This window comes from Thalassophryne amazonica, chromosome 1, assembly GCF_902500255.1.
Source record: "Thalassophryne amazonica chromosome 1, fThaAma1.1, whole genome shotgun sequence".
Lineage (NCBI taxonomy): Eukaryota > Metazoa > Chordata > Actinopteri > Batrachoidiformes > Batrachoididae > Thalassophryne > Thalassophryne amazonica.
In genome coordinates this window covers 136,796,888-136,819,817 of record NC_047103.1, presented here as the reverse complement: position 1 = coordinate 136,819,817, position 22,930 = coordinate 136,796,888, and the positions used below count along the sequence as shown (strand labels likewise).

At 44.9% G+C, this 22,930-nt stretch overlaps 1 protein-coding gene across 1 annotated transcript in view; it reads left to right on the top strand.

Moving 5' to 3' along the window:
- LOC117514733 (sodium- and chloride-dependent GABA transporter 2-like) overlaps positions 1-22,930 on the top strand; it is a 254,710-nt gene that overhangs the window by 102,996 nt on the left and 128,784 nt on the right. Inside the window, exon 3 of the mRNA XM_034175296.1 lies at positions 16,728-16,868. Coding sequence (XP_034031187.1) covers positions 16,728-16,868 — 141 coding nt within the window. The remainder of the gene's footprint in view (positions 1-16,727; positions 16,869-22,930) is intronic.

Here is a 22,930-nt window from a genome sequence, read left to right as displayed (position 1 = left end):
CTTCCAGTCCATGAATCAAGAGTGACCTGTGTTTGACAAATTGGGGAAGGGCAGATAACTAACTTGTACAGTATTATAAAGTTTAACCACCTTTAAAAAGTGTACTTTGCTGTTGAAACCAGAAGAAAAAAAAGAGGAAAAGGAAACAAACATGATTGTTTAACCTCACACATGAAATTGATATATCTGGTATTTTGTGCTGTGATCATAGATTGTAGAAAGTTTATCCAATGTGCTTTTTCATATATGTAATTGTGTTGGGTGGTAGTTCTAAGGACATTGTTTACTAGAGTTTTTTAATACAGGACTTGCTTGGTTTGTAAGCAGGAATTTAAGAACAGCAGACGCTGATTTGTTATAAAACTAGACAAAGGAATGATGAAGAAAACTACAGTACCCAGAATTTTGGGGGGTGGAGTTTTTAACCCTTTAAAAGCAGGCGCCCCTTCCTATTCTCTCTTCCTCTGGCTCTCTCTTCTTGGGTCTCGAGACCCTGCCTAGCCGTCTGAAGTCACCTTAATGACACAGCATGTGGTCTGCAACCATGTGCTGTCTAAACTCAATACTTGTTTGTGCACACCAACAAGAACTTACTTTTTCATTTTTTTCTACAGATAACTTTTGCTCAGTGTTTGTAAAGTTAAACGCGCAGGCGCATTTAACTTCCTTTTGCAAATTTTCAAATTAAAACCTTTTTTCTTCTTGAACTCCAAATTCATCCCGCAAACATTTTTCTTACAAAGGCAACTTTATCGAGTTTTGTGATTTGATCTGGCTTTCAAAGATGACGACGAAAGACAAATTTTTGTTTTGGCAAATAGAAAAGTAAAGACACTCGAGCCTTTATTCTCACGATCCCAGACTACAAGCGCTGCAGAGATAAAAACATCCAGGTCAGCTGAGACGTCAACAGCGATTTGAACCGCCACCGCAAGTCACAGCCTAACAACAGAATGCCTCCCCGGTAACCAAAGAAATCGGGCGGGGTGACCAGCAGAGTCTTTTTGTCAAGGTCCCTGAAGCAGCTGTGTGACGGATGGATCATTGACTGAAAACGAGACGAATCCCACCACATGACCTACGGAGACCGATCTGCACAGCGTCCAAGTAAGACCGGGCTGCAGAGTCAGATAAAAACAGAGTGGCTTTATTTTAATCCTATTCACCATCACTAATTATCTCACGTTAATAAATACCAAAGTAAATTCCCTGATGATTAAGATGGAATTCATTCTTAAACTCCCGCAACTAAACCAAATTATCTGAACGTCATACAATAATTGCTCAATGAAATTCATCGTCCTCATCATCCTCATTCTGTCTGTGATTTTGTATGATTTTACAGAGGGGGTCAGACTTGACATGTAAAACTTACGACTGAAGATTAGAGACTGATTTTGATATTTCCTATTGACTGACCCTGAAATCATAGATATTACAACCTTGTGATAATATCATTCAGTCCTAGGTGGTGCTCCCAGTATTCAAGGTAAATTTATCCACAAGTGATAATTTCAAATATCCTAAAACACATATTATATGTTATTATACATTATATTATATATTATATGTGTACATGTGCATCAGGAAGAATATAATTATATTATATATTATATGTGCATCAGGAAGAATATAATATGTGTTTCAGGATATTTGAAATGATCCACAAGTGATAATTTCAAATATCCTAAAACACATATTATATTCTTCCTGATGCTACAGAGTCTATATAAAAACGTTGTGAATATTAAAGCTTATTTAAACCAATTTTGTCAATCTTTTAGTATAATTACTATAATTGAAACTTGGCTTACAGAGGTTGATGAAACAAGCTATGAATTGGAGGGTTATGAATTAAATTGCTTGAATAAACATTGATCTTTTAAATCCATATCAACAAAAAGGAACAGGATTTTATTAATACCATGTACAGCTTAAACCTATATCCAAAAATTACTAGGCCTTCACGAATAACTTCACATTCAGGTACTCTCATTGATAACATACTTATAAATGATATTGATACAAAAACATTAAGTGGCCTATTAATCAACGATATTAGTGACCATTTACCAATCTTTATAGTAACTGATCTTAATTAAAAATTGTACTGAGAAAATTCGATACTGTATGCAGTCAGAAGAAGCAATCACTGCCTTTAAAAATGATTTACTTTTACATGATTGGAATTCTATATATGAAAAGCAAGATGCTAATCTAGCATATTCCGAATTTGTAAATGTATTTATCAATATATACAACAAAAAATGTCCAATTATACACTATAGTAAAAAATAATAAATATAAAGCTAACCTATGGATAACAAAAGGTCTTCAAAAGGCTTGTAAGAAGAAAAATATGCTATATAGAGAATTCAATAAAAGTAAATCAAGAACTATAAAAATAAATTAACAACTATTATGCAAAACTGCAAAAAATCGTACTTTGAAAAAAATACTAAATGATAAAAACAACATAAAGGATACATGGAAAATAACCCCAAATCAAATAACTATCCTAAATACTTTACTTATAACAACAAAGATGAATATAACACGACCCAGGCAGTGAATAGTTTTAATAAATTTTTTGCTAATGTTGGGCCAGATCTGGCAGCTGAGATTCCACACAGCCCATGGGAAAATTCTCAAGTAATTGACAGAAACGCGCACACAATGTTTCTTGGTCCAGTAGATGAAACGGAAATTATTAATGTTGTTAATAAATGTAAAAGTATAAAGTCATCAGACTATAATGATGTACATATGTCTTTAATAAAGCAAATAATTACTGAAATTGCAAAACCATTATCACATATTTCAATAAATCATTTCAAACTGGAATAGTTCCTAATTGTATGAAAGTGGCAAAAGTGATACCTTTATTTAAATCTGGTAGCAACCATCTTTTACTAATTACAGGCCTGTGTTTCTATTGTCAGTTTTCGAAGATACTGGAAAAACTTATAACAGATTGGATAAATTTATAAACAACATAACTTGCTTGATGAAAGCCAATATGGTTTTAGAGTGAAAAGATCCACTGCACTGGCACTGCTCAATTCAGTAGAAGAGCTCAATAAACATGTGGATCGAAGGGGAATAGTCGTAGGCTTTTAGGCTTTTGACACAATAGATCACAACATATTATTGCAAAAGATGGAACTGTACGGGATCAGAGGGGTGGCTCTGAACTGGATTAAAAGTTACTTACAAAGCTGGAAGCAGTTTGTTAAACTCGGGGACTACTGCTCTTCATATCTGGACATCGTTTGTTGGCTTCCCCAGGGTTCTGTGTTGGGACCAAAACTATTTATTTTGTACATCAATGATTTATGCAAAGTTTTGGATTTGTTTCAAGCAGTTCTCTTTGCAGATGATACAAACCTGTTTTGTTCACGAAAAAATTTGCAACAATTATCTGATTTAGAAATTGAAATTATTAAGTTAAAGAGATGGTTTGATATTAATAAATTGTCACTAAATTTGTCTAAAACTAAATAATGTTATTTGGAAATGATAAAGACATTCACTTAAACATACAACATAGAATGGGTCAAAGAGAATAACTTTTTAGGTGTTATTATTGATGAAAGAATTAATTGGAAAGCTCATATTCGGCATATTCAAAAGAAAGTATCAAAAAATTTGCAGTGTTGAATAAAACAAAGCATGTTCTTGATTGCAAAGCACTACATACTCTGTATTGTTCATTTGTTGCACCCTACCTGACTTGCTGTGCTGAAGTTTAGGGCAACAATTATAAAACTACATTGCAACCATTATTCATTCTCCAAAAAAGAGCATTAAGAGCAATTCACAATGCAGGTTATCAGGACCACACCAACCTCATTGTTCATTAAATCTAAAATTCCACTATATGATTGCATTTAAGATGGTGCAATTAATGTATAAAGTGAAAAATAAGCAACTTGTTATATGGCTGGGGGGGCCTGGCTGCCTTTTTGTTTCTGTCCTTTGTTTCTCCTTCCAGGTGGCTTGCATTTGGGACTGAGTGGCTGTGTTGCTGAGGTTATCAGGACCTCACCCTGATCACCTGCGGCTTGTCAGGACTCACAGCTGAGGTGCATCTATATGGATTGGAACATGGTGGCATTTAAGACTGGAGTATACAGTGTGTATTTGCCAGAGACTCGACCTTGTGACCAGACGGGTGAGATCGTCGTCTCGGGAGCCATCTCATCATCAGTGGATGCAGAGAACGTCCAGGTTTGATGCACGGTCTGTGAAAGAGGAGGGGGTGAGGTCTCACGCTCATCAGCACACTTCCTGAGGTATGTTAGATTTTGTGACTAACATTTATACAGTCAGTAAATGTGGTGTCCCTCACACCTTTTTATATTGAGCTGTATGTTAGTCATGTATCGGCTTCCACTGCAGTGGAGTTTTGTGAACTGGATGTTCCATGCCTGCAGGTTGGGAAGTTGATTAGTAATCAAGCCAGGAAGTGTTTGCTGTTTGTACACCTTTAAGTGTTCTCTCTGTGTGTAGAGTGTGGACTCACATAATGGTTCCTTCTTTCACAGACTCGGTTTGTTGCGGCCACCTGGGGGGTGTCGGCGGGGTCCTTGGGTCCGAACAGCTTCTGGCTCCGGACCGTTAGCGCTGCTGGGAGCGCACCATGCCAGTGCTCTGCTTATTTCATACTGGGTCCTTCAAACGCTGGTCGGTTCTCCGAGCTGCGTCCGACACATAACACAACTGCCCTTTAGAATTCAAGAATTTTTCATGGAGAGAGAGGGAAAATATAATCTAAGGGGTTTGTATTATTTTAAAATTGTGGGTGCTCGGACGACCAGTAAAGGTTTCTGTGTCTCCATTTATGGCCCTAAAATAAACTGACAGAATAAACTAACAGAGGAACTCAAACGATGTCCAAATATTATTCAGTTTAAATATCAATATAAAGAAATGATGTTCTCCAGATATGTTACTGATGAAGAAAAATGAGTTTGTGCTCTATGAGTTCATGAATTGTGAATGTAGTTTGTTTGCTAACATTGGGAATGTGTCCTATGAGTTGCAGTGATTGAGCGATTGAAATAGGGAGTGGGAATAAATGGGGTTTTTTTGCACACACACACACACACACCCCCCAACTCTTTTTTGGACTGGATTTAATTGGATGAATGTATAATCTTTTATATACATATGTAAAATTTTTATTTCTTTGGTTAATGGGGTAGGCATCTACAAGCTTTGCTTCTGCCTAACCCCTTTCGGCCGCATGGGTGTGCTCTTGGACTATTTTCTCTTTTCTTTGTTGGACTATTTTGTCTTTTTCTTTCTTTGTATGTTTTGTTAATTGCTTGGATCTATGTGTGCTGAGATAAATTCAATTAAAAAAGTCACTGAGGTAGTCAAACAACTCCACAGTGGCAAAGCCTCGAGGGTTGATGAGATCCATCCACACATGCTGAAGGCTCTGGTTGTGGAGAGATTGTCTTGGATGAGACATCTCTTCAACACTGCATGGAGGTCTGGGACAGTGCCTAAGGAGTGGCAAACTGGGGTGGTGGTCCCCATATTTAAAAAGGGCGACGAGACAGTGTGTGCCATTTACAGGGGCATCACATGACTCATCCTCCTGCTAAAGTATACTCCAGGATGTTGGAAAGGAAGGTTAAGCTCATGGTCGAACCTCAGATTGAAGAGGAATAATGTGGGTTCCGTCCTGGCCGTGGAACAACTGACCAGCTCTTCACTCAAATAATGATCTTGGAGGGAGTTTAGGAGTATGCCCATCCACTTGATATATGTTTTGTGGACTTGCAGAAGGCATATGCTCGGGTACCCCAGGAGATACTGTGGGGGCGGGGGAGCTGCAGGACTATGGAGTGAGGGGATCCCTTCTCAGGGTCATCCAATCTCTGAACTCACAAAGCAAGAGCTGTGATCGGGTTCTCGGCATTAAGTCAAACTTGTTTCTGTGGGGAAATAGAGAAAAAGACTGGTTGCTCTGGTTTTTTCAATAAAGCAGAAAAATATTGAGGGTGTTCTTGGAAAAAGGGATACTAGATCACTAAAACATATGCACTCCAAAAATATGAGCTGCACAAGGAGGTGTTAAAAGGCCTTTATTTTAATGGCCTCTGCCAGGGCTGCATCTTGTCACCAATCCTGTTTGTGATATTCATGGACAGGATATTGAAGCATGGTCAGGGGGAGGAGGATCTTCACTTTGGTGGACTCGGGGTTTCATCACTGCTTTTTGAAGATGATGTGGACCTGTTGGCTTCATCAGCCTGTGACCTCCAGCACTCACTGCATTGATTCACAGCCAAGTGTGAAGCAGCTGGGATGAGGATGAGCAGCTCTCAATCTGAGGCCATGGTTCTTAGCAGATGGATTACCTACTCTGGGTAGGGAATTAGGTCTTGCTCCAAGTGAAGTACATCAGGGTCTTGTTCACAAGTGAGGGGACAATAGGGTGTGAGATTAGCTGGAGAATCGGCGCAGCAGGGGTGGTATTGCATTCACTCTACTGTACTGTTGTGAGGGACCTGAGCCAAAAGGTGAAGCTCTCAATCTACTGGTAAATCTTTGTTCATACTGTCACCTATAGTCATGAGAGTTGGGTCATGACTGAAAGACAGATACAAGGGGCTGAAATGGGTTTCCTCAGGAGGGTGGCTGGTGTCTCCCTTAGAGATCCGCTGAGAAACTCAGTCATTTGCTCCTTCATGTTGACAGGAACCAGCTGAGGTGGTTCGGGGATCTGGAAAGAATGCCCCAGGGCGCCTCCTTCGGGAGGTGTTCCAGGCACGTCCAGCTGGGAGGAGACCCCAGGGAAGACCCAGGACTAGGTTTAGAGATTATATCCCCACACTGGCTTGGGAAGGCCTCGGTATCCCCCTTCAGAAGTGGTTAATGTGTCCCGGGAGAGGGAAGTTTGGTGTCCCCTGCTGGAGCTGTTGCCCCACGTCCCAGTTCCAGATAAGCGGTTGAAGATGAGATGAGATTCATACCTGCTGATTATCACAAAACAAAGTAAAGGAGCATGAAGTCCTGTCACCAGAAAAGCGAAAACATGAAGGGGAACAAAATCATGACCAATGATGACATAACGTAATCTGCAATCTCACCACGAGATAACACTAAATCCTACACACTGTGTCTGAAAGCCAACTTGCTTGTAACTGCCTTTCGCTTACAATTATGAATGCTTACCTTGATGCCTGTAGTCCAACTGGCTTGTTAGTTGACACCCTCTGCATAAGATTGGTGATGTTTCCTCCATGTTTCTTGAACATGTCGTATGCACCACAGACTTGCAAGGCAAACCAAGGCTCCGCTAGTCTTGAGCCCACCACTGTAACCTGTTAGACATTAATATTTTTCACACACATGCAATTTTTATGCATGCATGCATACATACCTTTTTTAGAAGGATAACCTAGTTATGTGAAGACCCTGTGTAAGCACAACAGTAGGGTCCTGGAGCGCAGCACCATGTAATACTTTCTTATAACTTCTGTGTCTGCAGCCGCTTGAGAGCCACTAACAATAAACAATCATGCGAATCTGCTGCTTACACACACAGATAAAAGCTTCTCCATGGTATCTCGAAATGAATGTTGAAATTTCATTACAGGAACTCACAATACTTAGTTTGATGATATTAACAGCCACTTGTTAAGGCAAATGGCTTTCAGAGTAATAATTCAATTGAATTTATTAATTTTATATAGTTCCAATTCACAGCAGAGTCACCTCAAGGGGCTTCACACAAAACAATTCAAAAAACAAAATATAAAGAATTAAGATTTACAAAAGCACAGTAAAATATTAAAAAAGCACAGTAAATGAGTAAAAAAGTAAAAAGCATAGTAACATAATATGCCAATATGCTAGCCATACAAAAGGTAAAATAAGTGTCAGGATTCCAGTGTCATGTGTTGTTTTTTTCAACAGATGGTGCCCTCAGTTTTTGTTTTACACCTGGATTATCTGAGTAACTGATTTCTGAGAGAACACCTGGATCATATGACTGACTGATTTCTAATAGACTATTTAAACCTGGGCTGCTTTTAAGTCCATCACCAAGTAATGGCCCAGTCGCATCTGGACCCTTAAACCTTAATAATCACTGCTTCTTAAGTCTGGACTTAAGTCTCCACAGGATCTGTGTACTGTCCTCGCCGAGGCATGGAAGCTTCGACTAGACAGTGAGCTAAACTCTGACTCAATGATGAAGGACGTGTCCTTGTTGTAGTTTGCAAATTTATTACACAGTCTCCTCATCGTTTTGAATACAGAGTGAAACTGAAAAGGAATAAAGAGAAAATCTGCAATTAGCTATCTCTTTTCATTCATATATAACTTCATAATAAATATAAACAGTAACTTAGAGCTTGTTGTTGCTAATATAAAATCACTATAAAATAATAATAGATCACCCACAAATGACTGCATATATCAACAGGTAAACAGCAAATGAATGAATTATCACTCAACAAGAGTCTCCAAGAATGAGCAGTGAAACAGCTCCGACTAGTGATAGAAATATTTAGCTTAAACAACGTGGGTAATATTTCCCATTGACTCTAGCTAGCTTCACAAACCTTTTTTTTTCTTTTTTTTTTGGCACAAATTCTACAGTAAAAAACAGATAACACTTACAGGCGTTGCTTCTCCAAGAAATACCCAAAGGTTTAGCCCTTTTCATGTTTTAGGCTGTAAGCTCTCATCTGTCTGCAACAGCGTGCGTAGATATCACAAGACGCACGTACCCAGCCCTTCCTGCTCTATTGCAGTCTGTAGTGTCAAAATAAAAGCATGCCTGTCAAAATAAAACTCCCTTTAACAAACTGAACTAAGATGCCTGAAAGGCAGAACACTCCCCGCCTGACCTTATTAGGTCACTATAACCATCTCTAACCTTTCTATTTAATCTATTGGCAAAAGAAGTACTACTTCTGTAATCGGTCTCTGAAAAGACTTTAAAGAGCCTTGATCTGACATCTTTATCTGGACTTCTCTGACTCTGCCATCTCTTCCTGGAAAGACAGCAGTGATCTTCGCCATAGGCCACTTGTTGCGTGCAGCTCGGCAGTCCTTGAGGAGCACGATGTCTCCTACTTTCAGATCTCTTTTTGTGTCTGTCCACTTCCTTCGGGTCTGTAGGGTGGGAAGGTACTCCTGACGCCAGAGGCGCCAGAACTCGTAAACTCTCCTCGAGGTGGGAAAACTCCTACTTTCTGAGTAAGAATCATCGCTGGTGACAATATGGAAGGTGACTCTGGGTCAGCAGAGACTGGGACAAGAAGTCTAGCATTGATAACTGCCACCACTTCCATCATTAGAGTGCATAAGACGTCGTGGGTAAGCTGAACGTTTTGTTTGAGCAGGATACCATCTAGGATACATCTTGACAGACCTATAAGCCGTTCCCAAGACCCTCCCATATGGGACGCATGTGGGGGGTTGAAAACCCACGAACAGTTCTGTTCATTCAAGAACCTTTGCACTGTGACATCTGGATCTTTGTGACTCAATCCCAATTCCTTCGCAGCTGCCACAAAGTTTGTTCTTATCTTATCTGCTTTGCCGGTCCACGTATGGCAAAGAACCGCCTCAGTGCATTAATGCAGCTGGATGTATCCAAAGATGCAATGATCTCAATGTGCACAGCCCATGAACTCATGCAGCAGAATAGCATAGCCCATCGTTTGCTTTGGGCCTGGCCTCCTCTTGTGCGTCTGGAAACAACTGGCCAAGGTCCGAACACGTCAACTCCAACATATGTAAAGGGTGGAGATATGTATAAGCGCTCTGGGGGTAAGTCAGCCATCAGCTGTCCTTCGACTTTGCGGCGCAACTGACAACATACAACACATTTGTGCAAGACTGAAGCGATGAGCCGCTTTCCGCCTATGACCCAGTAACCTGCTGCTCTGAGGGCCCCTTCAGTAAAGTGGCGGCCTTGATGTTTTACCCGCTCATGGCATTGTCTTACTAAAAGCAGGGAGATGTGACTGTCCTTAGGCAAGATGATAGGGTTCCTCTCTGCTGCACTTATGTCCGCGTGTTTTAGCCTTCCGCCAACACAAATCAGATGTCCTTTAAGGACTGGGTTGAGTTTATTAAATGTACTGTTTCTGGACACAGACTGTGTGCGAGAGAGATCTGCAATTTCACTCGAGAAAAACTCTTCTTGTGCTGCTTTGGTGATGATAAATCTTGCTTGAGACAACTCATCAGGAGTTTGTGGGAGAGTACAATGGTGCCATCCTTTACATGTGCTCGGCATTTTCCGTGTGTACGTTTTCACGATGTGAATGAGCGTAGCCATTGCTCTGGTGAGTGAATGCATGGTTGAAAAGCGTTTGAATCTTGTAGCGGTAAGTCCCTTTTTACGACTTTGTGTCAGGTAACTGCTCACCTCAGACCGTATTTCTGTGTCTGATTCTGGGTTCACAAGCTCATATGTCTGTTCTGTGTCCTCTTCACTACTGCTTGGCTTGTACAAAAAAGCTGGTTCTGTAAACCATGTTGTGTGTGTCAGTGAGGCTGCGGGGACTGACCTAGTGGCGTAGTCTGCAGGATTCTCTTCAGAACAGACGTAGACCCACTGACCTGGTGTTGTTGACTGATGAATGCGACAAACTCGATTGTGAACGTAGATGTGGAAACGTTTAGTTTGATTGTAGATGTATCCAAGCACGACTTTGCTGTCACAGTAGAACCTAACTGAGTCCAGGTTCAGGTCAAGTTCATCCTGGATGAGATCAGCGACTTCCACAGCAAGTACTGCTGCACACAATTCCAGCCGAGGGATGGTGGGTTGGGAGAGTGGGGCTAGCTTAGCCTTTCCTAAAACAAATCCTACATCCACTCGTCCTTCAGTTTGGACAGTTTTGAGGTAGGCTACCACGCCAATGGCCTTGGTGGATGCGTCGGAAAATACGCATAGCTCTATGCGCTTCCCTTTGGAGAGTGAGGTTACACTGTATGCCCGAGGAATGTGCAGCTTGTTCAGATCGCGCAAAGACTCTCTCCATGCTTCCCATTCTTTAAGCCTTCCTTCGGGAAGAGGTGCGTCCCAATCACACTTGTCTACACTGAACTCTCTCAAAAGACTTTTACCTTCAATGGTCACTGGTGCGAGTATGCCCAAGGGGTCGAAAATGCTGTTCACTGTAGACAGAACACCCCTGCGAGTGAACTGCTTGTTCTCTTCTGACACTTTGAATGTGAAGGTGTCTGTTGTGGTTACCCATAGTAGGCCTAAACTGCGCTGCACTGGCGTGGCCTCACCACTCAGATCCAGGTCTTTCAGAACAGCACAATCTTCCGGTGCAAATGCTTGGAGGACAGTGTCACTGTTTGAGGCAAACTTGTGCAGTCTCAAATTTGATTCACTGAGGGAGGCTTGTGTCCTTTGCAGGAGACCGATGGCTTCAGCATCTGTGGGCACACTAATGAGACCGTCGTCTACGTAAAAGTGGCGTTCGACGAACTGGACTGTGTCTGTCCCATGTTTGTGTGCTCCCTCCTGAATAGGTCTCCTTAGTCCATACATGGCCACAGATGGGGACGGGCTGTTTCCGAACACATGCAGCCGCATTCTATGGTTGATGACATCTTTGGACATGTCGTTATCTCTTTACCACAAAAATCTCAGGTAGTTCCTGTGGTCTTTGTGAACAAGGAAGCAGTGGAACATCTGCTGTATATCGGCGACCACAGCGACCTGCTCCTTCCTGAAGCGGATCAAAACCCCTATGAGGGAGTTATTGAGGTCGGGGCCTTTTAAGAGAACATCATTTAGGGACATGCCAGAGTACTTTGCACTGGAGTCAAAAACCACGCGTATGTTTTCTGGTTTCTGTGGGTGAAAGACTCCAAAGGTTGGCAAAAACCAGCACTCCTCATTTTCATTCAAGGGCGGAGCCACCTCTGCATGTTTGTTCTGAAAGATTTTATTCATGAAGTCAAGAAACTGGTCTCTCATGCCTGGTTTTCTTTGTAAAGTCCTTTGCAGTGAGTTGAAGCGAGACATGGTGTATTCACGGTTGTTCAACAGCCGTTGTCGCTGGGCTCTGAAGGGTAAGGGAGCGACCCAATGATTTGACTTGTCCTTGAACATTTCTCTGTCCATTATTTCCAAGAAGATTGAGTCTTCGATGGACGGGCCTGGTTTATTGTCAGAACCTGTCTCATTGAAGACATTCCGTCCTAGGGCCTCCAGAGATGCTTTACCAGATTTAGTCCTTTGGTCTCCGTTTTGGCAGACGCTCTCAGTTAGCCTGATGGCGCTGTTGCAGGGAGTGCAGATAGAAGGACGGCCGTTTTCTAATACATTTGTCTTGTATGAGTTTACAGTTGGTTTGTGTGAATTTCCAAGACACACATCACTGATCAGGACCCATCCTAAGTCCAGTTTCTGTGCGAACGGGGCATTGTGAGGTCCATTCACCTGCTGACGGACCTTGTGGACCCTAAAAATGTCTCTCCCCAGCAGAATGAGGATTTCTGCGTTGGGGTCAAGCTCCGGAATGTATTGAGCTATTTTCTTCAGATGGGGGTGATTGCGAGCTGCATCGGGTGTGGGGATTTCAGTCCTGTCATTTAGTATTTCATTACACTCGATTAATGGCGGGAGTGAGAGTACTGTTTTTCCATCATGAGATTCTATCTGGAAACCTTCTGCTTTGCGACCTGCTGTCTCAGTTGGCCCAGCACAAGTTTTAAGTCTGTAGGGGAACAGATTGCTCTTTATATCAAACAAATCGAAGAAGTCTGAGCGGACTAGTGAACGATTACTTTGGTCATCTAGAATAGCATACATGTTGGCTGCTTTTTCACGCTGACCATGGTAATACACTCGAACCAGACAGATCTTAGAGCAGGATCTACCCGTTTGTCCGGTGCCACACACCTGAGTACATTGTGAGCTCACTGCTGTACTGTCGACAGTGCTTTCTTCCTCCCCGCCATCGCTTGCTGCGGGTAAGGATCGAGGGGAGACTTGAGGTAGCGGACCTAGATGCATGGCAGTGTCATGACGATTGCTGTCGCACTCCGTACACTTCACGGGTGCCTTACAATCCTTCGCTGAGTGACTAGTCGAGGTGCAGCACTTGAAACAGATACCATTCTGTTTGAGAATAGTTTTTCTTTCTTCAATATTTTTTGCTCTGAATGCTCTGCATTTCTTTATTGGATGTAGTTTGTTGTGGATGGGACAGTTTTTCTCTAGTCCTTCAGTTTTCTTTGTAGGCAGGTTTGCTGGCTGTCTTTGCCCTGTAGAGATGTCAGTTTTATGAACAGATATTTTACTGCCATAACTCCTAGAGGGAGCTTGATTTGATCTCTCGTTTGTACGTGAAAAAATAAAACTTGGATCATTTCTCCTACGTGCCTCATGACAGATGAAACTGGCAAAGTAATCAAACGGGGGAAATAGACCATTGTTTTCCTCTTTGTACTTTGTGCCGACTGAGACCCATTTCTCCTGCAGCCCGTAAGGAAGTTTTTCTAGGATAGGTCCTATGCCCCTGGCAGTGTCTAGGTATGTTAGCGCCGCCAGGTAACCCTCTTCCTTAGCACATTGTAGCTCCATGAGGAGATCGCCTAGGTCTCTTAGCTTCGCATAATCTTTGGTAGATATTTTAGGGAATTCATCAAGTCTTTTAAATAGAGACTTCTCTATCACTTCTGGTGCAGCGTAGCATTCTTGGAGACGGGCCCAGGCCTTTTGGAGAGTTATGTTTGGATTTTCGGGATATACAGAGCGGATTCTTTTGACATGTTTTCCGGACTCCGTCCCAAGCCATTTAACCAGTAAATCCAGAATTTCGTTAGCTGTGAGTCCTAAATCTGAAGTGGCACCGCTGAATGACGACTGCCATGCGCGATGACTCTCTGGCTTGTCGTCGAATTGGTAGAGGCTTGTACTCACTAGGTCACGGCGAGCCAGGTATCGTGCTAGGTGTTCCGTTTCAGGCGTTACACTGATGGGAGTTGTAAAGTCTCTGGGAATGTATGATGCCGCTGTCGGATTTGGTGAAGGGCTATAGTGGTAGAGAGTTGACTTGGGCTTTGGTTGGCGTCTGTTTTGTCCATAACGAATGCTTGTTTGATCATTGTTTCCATAATTGTCTTGGCTGTCAAGAAACGTTTTGGTTTGCGGTTTGTTACACTCATTGCCATCTTTGTCCTGTCCCTTTAAGTCCTTCTGTGACAGGACATCCCATGCGACAAAGCTCTTTTCTGGCAATACTGGATCGGGTACTGTGGGATGCACAGCTTCCTGACTTTGTCGTGATTTAAGTTCTACTTGTCTTTGGACATATTCTTGAGTCCGTGTAGCAATGTCCTTTTGGAGGATTTCACGAGCGGGTGATTCTGACTTTACTGAGTCTAATTCTTCCACTGCCTCCCATGCTTCAGCTTGTGCAATGGCAGCAGCTGCTTCTCTTTGAAATGCCAATGCACTCAGTTCAGCTTCCAGCCTTGATTTTTCTAACTGTAGCTCTGCTTCTCTTGCAGCCTTTTCCACTTTTAGCTTTGCTTCCTTTTCTGCGTATGCAGCCCGTGCCTTTGCTGCTTCTGCGTTGGCTCGTGCTTGTACCATTGCAGCAGACGTAGAGGAAAGTTTTGTGGTTCTTGAACGTACTGATGCTTTGTCCGACTGTGCTGGTTCCATTTTGTATCCTTTCTGCTTGATACCTTTGGTGTAGAACTCTGGTTAATTGCGCCTTTTCACTGTACTGTCCTCGCCGAGGCGTGGAAGCTTCGACTAGACAGTGAGCTAAACTCTGACTCAATGATGAAGGACGTGTCCTTGTTGTAGTTTGCAAATTTATTACACAGTCTCCTCATCGTTTTGAATACAGAGTGAAACTGAAAAGGAATAAAGAGAAAATCTGCAATTAGCTATCTCTTTTCATTAATATATAACTTCATAATAAATATAAACAGTAACTTAGAGCTTGTTGTTGCTAATATAAAATCACTATAAAATAATAACAGATCACCCACAAATCAATCAATCAATCAATCAACTTTTTTCTTATATAACAAATGACTGCATATATCAACAGGTAAACAGCAAATGAATGAATTATCACTCAACAAGAGTCTCCAAGAATGAGCAGTGAAACAGCTCCGACTAGTGATAGAAATATTTAGCTTAAACAACGTGGGTAATATTTCCCATTGACTCTAGCTAGCTTCACAAACCTTTTTTTTTCTTTTCTTTTTTTTTGGCACAAATTCTACAGTAAAAAACAGATAACACTTACAGGCGTTGCTTCTCCAAGAAATACCCAAAGGTTTAGCCCTTTTCATGTTTTAGGCTGTAAGCTCTCATCTGTCTGCAACAGCGTGCATAGATAGCACAAGATGCATGTACCCAGCCCTTCCTGCTCTATTGCAGTTTGTAGTGTCAAAATAAAAGCATGCCTGTCAAAATAAAACTCCCTTTAACAAACTGAACTAAGATGCCTGAAAGGCAGAACAATCTGACTGCTTTATTGATGCAGGGAGATCATTCCACAGAACAGGGGCATGATAAGAGAACGCTCTATGACCGGCAGACTTTTTATTCACCCTTGGGACACAAAATAGTCCTGCATCCTGCAAACGCAAACCCCGGGCCGGTACTTAGGTTTAATTAGATCAGCTAGGTAGGGAGGTGCCAGTCAATGAACAATTTTATAGGCTCGTAGCAGAACCTTAAAATCTGTAGTCACAGAGACAGGAAGCCAGTGAAGAGATGCCAAAATGGGTGTTCTGTGGTCAAACTCTCTGCTTCATGTCAAAAGTCTGGCAGCAGCATTTTGAACCAATTGGAGACCCCTAGTGCTGGACTGCAGTAAACCAGAAAATAGAACATTGCAATAATCTAATCTAGAAGAGACAAATGCATGAATCAGGATCTCGGCATCAGCCATAGACAGGATGGGACGAATCTTGTCTATATTTCGCAGATGGAAGAAAGCAGTCCTTGTAATATTTCTAATATGGAGGTCAAATGAGGACAACATAGGCTCAAAAATTACCCCAAGCTTCCTCACTTTGTCAGTATGATGTATGACACACAAGCCTAGGCTGCTAGCTGGTCAAATTGATGCTCGCTGGACCAAGAACCATCATTTCAGTCTTATCAGTTTAAAAGTAGGAAGTTACTAGACATCTAGCTTCTCACTGATGCAAGGCAATCTTCTAAGGATTTTATGTGGATGAGATTACCAGTAGTTATCAGCATGTACAAATGAGTATTATCAGCATAGCAGTGAAAGGCAATCCCAAAATGCAGCAGTATATCCCCAAGGGGTGCTATATATGAAGGGAGAAAAGCAGGGAGCCTAAGATGGATCCCTGTGGAACCCCAAATTTCTTGTCACTAAGGTTAGAGGGAGTGTTATTGTACAAAACACAGTGGGAACGACTGGACAGGTATGACATCAACCACGCAAGGGCACTTCCAGTTCTCCCATAAGAGCCCATTCATCTCTAAAGAAGGTAAATTGTATGTGGGCTGCAAAGTCACGCACTCCAATATATAGATACCCTCATGAAAAACTTGAGTGCAAATGCAAACAAAAGTGTGTTATATATCTGATGAGAGAGTGAGAATACAGATGTATTTATCTGGCATGCAGTTATTGAAAGATATCATGATAAAACAGAAGAAGTGCTGTTCCTTCAGATATGTGCTGAGATTGGGCCATCTCACACTGTGTTTGTCTCTGCAGGTCTGGGCTATGCCAGTCAAATGATGAACCTGCATGGGTGCGTGTATTACATTGTGATCCTGGCATGGGCTGTCTTCTACCTGACCTACAGCTTCCAGACTGAGCTGCCCTGGTCTCACTGCAACAACACGTGGAACACTGGTCAGTAACTAACTAAAAAAGAAAACATTGGCATTGAAACGTGTTGAAAAAAGGATTTTCACTGAAAAACCCTGTTTGGCTCACTGAAAATAATGTCAGGGCTGTAAGTAGTCTGCAAAGTCGTGTACTCCTAAAAATAGGTGCTCTCATGAGCATGTGTGGTGGTAGCACAAAGTGGCATTTTCATACTTAAAAGCAAATTGCAGAAAAAAACACTGTTCACTAACTTTTTCTGAAATGTTGCATAAAGAATCTTTGGGGAGCTGCCAATAGATAGAAACAATTATATATAATTGAATAGTTCTGAGCCCCCATAATGAAGAAAAAAGCCATTTTTCACACGGTTTGATTTAATGTATAAAATCTGTTCACAGCTTTTTCTGAACTGTGGGCCAAACATTATTTGGGGGACAGTCTGCAGCTGCGGCAAACACTTCCCAGTTTCATATAATGTGACCTAATGTGAGAGGTGTCACTCTTCCTGACCGCAGAAACATTACAGCTAAATTTCAGTAAAAATAAAGACATGTTTTCAAACTGGGTCATTCACTTTGAAGGTCGTTCACTTTGCTGGTTTCATGATGAGTTCATTATTATAATACTTGTTACTTATTTTTTATAAAGTTTTTCTGTTCTTCCTATTTCTACTACAGCTTTGGGTATTAAGGCAGTTAATGATGAAAACATCATTTACCTAAATTAGGAAATTCACTACATTTCAACAATTATTTCGCTTCTCTTTTTTTGATGTTAAACCCCACTTAATTCTCTCTGAAACATACAAAAAGTCACTTTTTTCTGGCTTGTTTTTTTTTGTTTTTTTTACAGCATGTGGCACATGACAAACCATGTCCAGCAAATCTTTATCTTTGGGAAAACTATATTTTATCTATGATTTTGTTTCACTGCACATGACATTTTTACACTACGTATTAGTAAATACATTTTGTACCACATTACTTTCATATCAGCTGATTTGACCCAAGAGTTTTACTCCAAAGTTGGATGTTTTCACTGCTACTACAATGAGCATTTATGTAAAATATACATTTTTCTATATGTGGTTGAAAAGAGCAGAGTTGCTTATACCCACATCACACTAGAGGTTGAATTAGTCCGAATGCCACATGAACAGTGTTGTAATATAACAAACTAGAAATACTGTTGGGAAGGTGTCGTAGCACGGACCCACAACAGGGGGTGCAAATGAACGGACAATGAGTAAGCCAAAAGGTAACAATTTAATGTTGTGATAATACACAACGAAATGTACAGTAATTTGCACAGTCAATAAACACCAGGTGACGTGTGGGCAGGCTCGAAGATAGAAGACCCCCGACGAGAGAGAAGCCGCGTCCCACACGGCTTCCACCACCAACGGTCTGAAGAACACCGGAGCCGCCAAGTCCCGAGTCCCCAGGTGGCCTCTGTCTTCGGCTGTCGACCCTGGTACTGCTGGCAGAAAGCAGAGATATGATGTGTGAGTGTGAGTCCGCACACTCAGTAATTCACAGTCCAAACACAGTTAGGAGGGAGCTCCTCCACCTCCAATCACACACACTCGTGCAGCTCCTGGTCAACCACTTATCTGGGTTGGGGTGTGAGGCGAAGCCGTCGCTGTCACACCAAACGCCAATCCTCCAGATAAGGCAACACTCCAGGAAAACGGCTGCAATAGAAGTACAGGTTAAACACACACAGTGTCTGTCAGCAGAGAAAATTACCTTGTTACTGGTAGTCGATTTCTCGGCGAGGAGGTGGAGTTGCAGTCCGGCTTTTATGGTGGTGATGATGATGAACGAGTGACAGCTGGTGCAGGGGATGAATGACAGCTGTCACTTCTTCTGGGTCTGGAGCCCTCTCGTGCTTGGAGCCCGCACTCCAAGCAGGGCGCCCTCTGGTGGTGGTGGGCCAGCAGTACCTCCTCTTCAGCAGCCCACACAACAGGACCCCCCCCCCTCAACGGGCGCCTCCTGGCGTCCGACCAGGCTTGTCCGGATGTCTTGCGTAGAAATCGGCCAGGAGGGCCGGGTCCAGGATGAAGCTCCTCTTCACCCGTTCTTCAGGTCCATATCCCTCCCAGTCCACCAGATATTGGAAACCCCGGCCCTTACGACGGACGTCCAGGAGCCTGCGGACTGTCCAGGCAGGCTCCCCGTCAATGAGCTGGGCAGGAGGCGGCGTAGGTCCCGGAGTACAGAGGGGCGAGGTGTGGTGTGGCTTGAGACGGAAAACGTGAAAGACAGGGTGAATCCGCAGTGAAGCCGGGAGTTGAAGCTTCACTGCAGCTGGGTTGATGATCTTGAGGATACGAAAGGGTCCGATGAATCTGCCCTTCAACTTTGGGGAGTCGACACACAAAGGGATGTCCTTGGTCGAGAGCCACACCTCCTGCCCGGGCTGGTATGTGGGGGCCGGGGAACGCCGGCGGTCCGCATGGGCCTTGGCCCTCGTCCGGGCCTTTAACAGGGCAGAGTGGGCGGCCCGCCACACCCGGCGGCACCTCCTGAGGTGGGCCTGGACCGAGGGCACACCGACCTCTCCCTCCACCAACGGGAACAATGGGGGCTGGTACCCCAAACATGCCTCAAAAGGGGAGAGGCCGGTAGCAGACGAAACTTGGCTGTTATGGGCATACTCGATCCAGGCCAGATGGTGACTCCAGGTCGCCGGATGCGCGGAGGTGACGCATCGAAGGGCCTGCTCCAGCTCCTGGTTGGCCCGCTCTGCCTGGCCGTTTGTCTGGGGGTGGTACCCGGACGAGAGACTCACGGTGGCCCCCAGCTCCTTACAGAAACTCATCCACACCTGTGAAGAGAACTGGGAACCACAATCTGAAACGATGTCCGATGGTATCCCATGCAGCCGCATGACGTGGTGGACCATGAGGTCTGCCGTCTCCTGGGCCGTCGGGAGCCTTGGGAGGGCCACGAAGTGGGCCGCCTTGGAGAACCGGTCCACTATCATGAGAATCACGGTGTTGCCCTAGGACGGCGGGAGGCCCGTGATGAAGTCCAGGCCGATGTGAGACCAGGGGCGATGAGGCACCGGCAGGGGTTGGAGGAGTCCCGTAGTCCTCCGATGGTCTGCCTTGCCCCTGGCGCAGATGGTACAGGCCTGGACGTAGTCCCGGACGTCGGATTCCAGGGACCCCACCAGAAGCGCTGCTGGACTACTGCCACGGTCCTACGCACTCCGGGATGACAGGAGAGCTTGGACCCGTGACAGAAGTCCAATACGGCAGCTCTTGCTTCTGGTGGGACGTACAGTCTGTTCTTGGGGCCAGTCCCCGGGTCCGGGCTCCTTGTCAGGGCCTCCCGGACGGTCTTCTCCATGTCCCAGGTGAGGGTGGCCACGACAGTGGACTCGGGGATGATGGTCTCGGTGTGGTTCGACAGCCCCGCTTTGGCTTCTTCTTCGTGCACCCGGGACAATGCATCTGATTTTTGGTTCTTGGTCCCGGGGCGGTACGTGATCTGGAAGTCAAAGCGCCCGAAGAACAGAGACCAGCGGGCTTGCCTGGGGTTCAGCCGCTTGGCGGTCCGGATGTACTCCAGGTTCCGATGGTCCGTGAAAACCGTGAAGGGCAACGATGCCCCCTCCAGCAGGTGTCTCCACTCTTCAAGAGCCTCCTTCACCACGAGGAGCTCCCGATTGCCGACGTCATAGTTCCATTCAGCTTGGGTCAACCTGCGGGAATAAAAGGCACAAGGATGGAGAACTTTATCAGCCTCCACGCTCTGGGACAGCACGGCTCCTATCCCTGAGTCAGAGGCGTCCACTTCTACTATGTACTGGCGATCAGGATCAGGCTGCACCAGAACTGGTGCAGTCGAGAACCGGCGTTTCACCTCCTGGAACGCGGCTTCGCACCGATCCAACCAGGCGAAGGGGACCTTGGTGGAGGTCAGGGCAGTCAGGGGGCTAACTACCTGACTGTAACCTTTAATGAACCTCCTGTAGAAATTTGCAAAGCCGAGGAACTGCTGTAGTTTCCTGCGGCTTGTTGGTTGGGGCCAATCTCTCACCGCCGCAACCTTAGCCGGATCAGGGGCGACGGAGTTGGAGGAGATGATGAACCCCAGGAAGGACAAAGAAGTGCGGTGGAACTCGCACTTCTCGCCCTTCACAAACAGCCGGTTCTCCAACAACCGCTGTAGGACCTGACGTACATGCTGGACATGGGTCTCAGGGTCCGGGGAAAAGATGAGTATATCGTCCAGATATACGAAGGCGAACCGATGCAGGAAGTCCCGCAAGACGTCATTTACCAAAGCTTGGAACGTCGCGGGGGCGTTAGTGAGGCAGAACGGCATGACCAGGTACTGAAAGTGACCTAATGGGGTGTTGAATGCCGTCTTCCATTCGTCTCCCTTCCGGATCCGAACCAGGTGGTACGCGTTTCTAAGATCCAATTTCGTAAAAATTTGGGCTCCATGCAGGGGCGTGAACACTGAATCCAACAGAGGTAACGGGTATCGGTTGCGAACCGTGATCTCGTTCAGCCCTCTGTAATCAATGCATGGACGGAGTCCGCCGTCTTTTTTACCCACAAAAAAGAAACCAGCACCCATCGGGGAGGTGGAGTTCCGGATCAGCCCGGCAGCTAAGGAGTCCCGGATGTAGGTTTCCATTGATTCGCGTTCCGGACGTGAGAGGTTGTACAACCTACTGGACGGGTACTCAGCGCCCGGGACCAAATCGATGGCATAATCATATGGTCGGTGCGGGGGAAGAGTGAGCGCCAGATCTTTGCTGAAAACATCAGCAAGATCATGGTACTCCTTTGGCACCGCCGATAAATTGAGGGGGGGACTTTGACCTCCTCATTAGCTGTAGTGCCGGGAGGAACCGAGGATCCTAAACACTCCCGGTGGCAGGTTTCGCTCCACTGCGTCACAACCCCGGATGGCCATTCTATCCGGGGATTGTGCTTCACCATCCATGGAAAGCCCAAAATCACTCGGGAGGTAGATGGTGTTACATGGAACACTATCTCCTCCCTGTGATTCCCAGACACAACCAAAGTCACTGGTTGTGTCTGATGTGTGATTAATGGAAGCAGGGTGCCATCTAGTGCTCGCACCTGCAATGGTGCCGGCAGAGCCACCAGGGGGAGTCCTACTTCCTTTGCCCATCTGCTATCCAGCAGATTCCCTTCCGACCCCGTGTCTACCAGTGCTGGGGCGTGAAGGGTTAAATCCCCACAAAGGATTGTTACTGGGATTCGTGCAGATTTGCGGGGTTTTCCCGCGTGCGTGTTATGGCCCACCCTTAGCCCAGTTTCTAAGGACGGGCGTTGTAGTTTGACCGTTTAGGGCAGTCCTTCTGCATGTGCTCACAAGAGCCACAGACAAAACACTCCCCGCGGGCCAGCCTTCTTTGTCTAATGTTTGTTTTTACTTTGGCCCTGCTCGTGTCCATAGCCTCCTCAGCAGGGGGAGCTGTAGCCACACGGAGCTCTCTGGCAGTGAAGCGTGGGGACGACATCACCTTGTCGGAACCGGAAGGGGGAGGGACGGCTCGTGCCCGGTCACGCCCCCCGGCCTGCTCCCGACGATGCTCGTTTAAACGGTTGTCTAAGCGTATAACTAAATCGACAAGCCCGTCAAAATCCCGCGGTTCCTCCTTAGCCAGTAGGTGCTCCTTAAGGACCGGGGACAGTCCATTTATAAAGGCGGCGCGGAGCACAACGTTATTCCAGCCGGACCTCGCTGCCGCGATGCGGAAGTCGACTGCATACTCGGCTGCGCTACGGCGCCCCTGTCTCATAGACAGCAGCACGTTCGAAGCGGTCTCGCCTCTGTTGGGATGGTCAAACACTTGTTTGAACTCCCGTACAAACCCAGTATAAGACGTTAGGAGCCGTGAATTCTGCTCCCAAAGCGCCGTAGCCCAGGCGCGTGCCTCTCCTCGAAGCAGATTAATAACATAAGCCACCCGGCTGGCGTCTGATGCGTACATGACAGGGCGCTGTGAAAAGACGAGCGAACACTGCATGAGGAAGTCTGCGCACGTCTCAACACAGCCCCCGTACGGTTCCGGAGGGCTTATGTATGCTT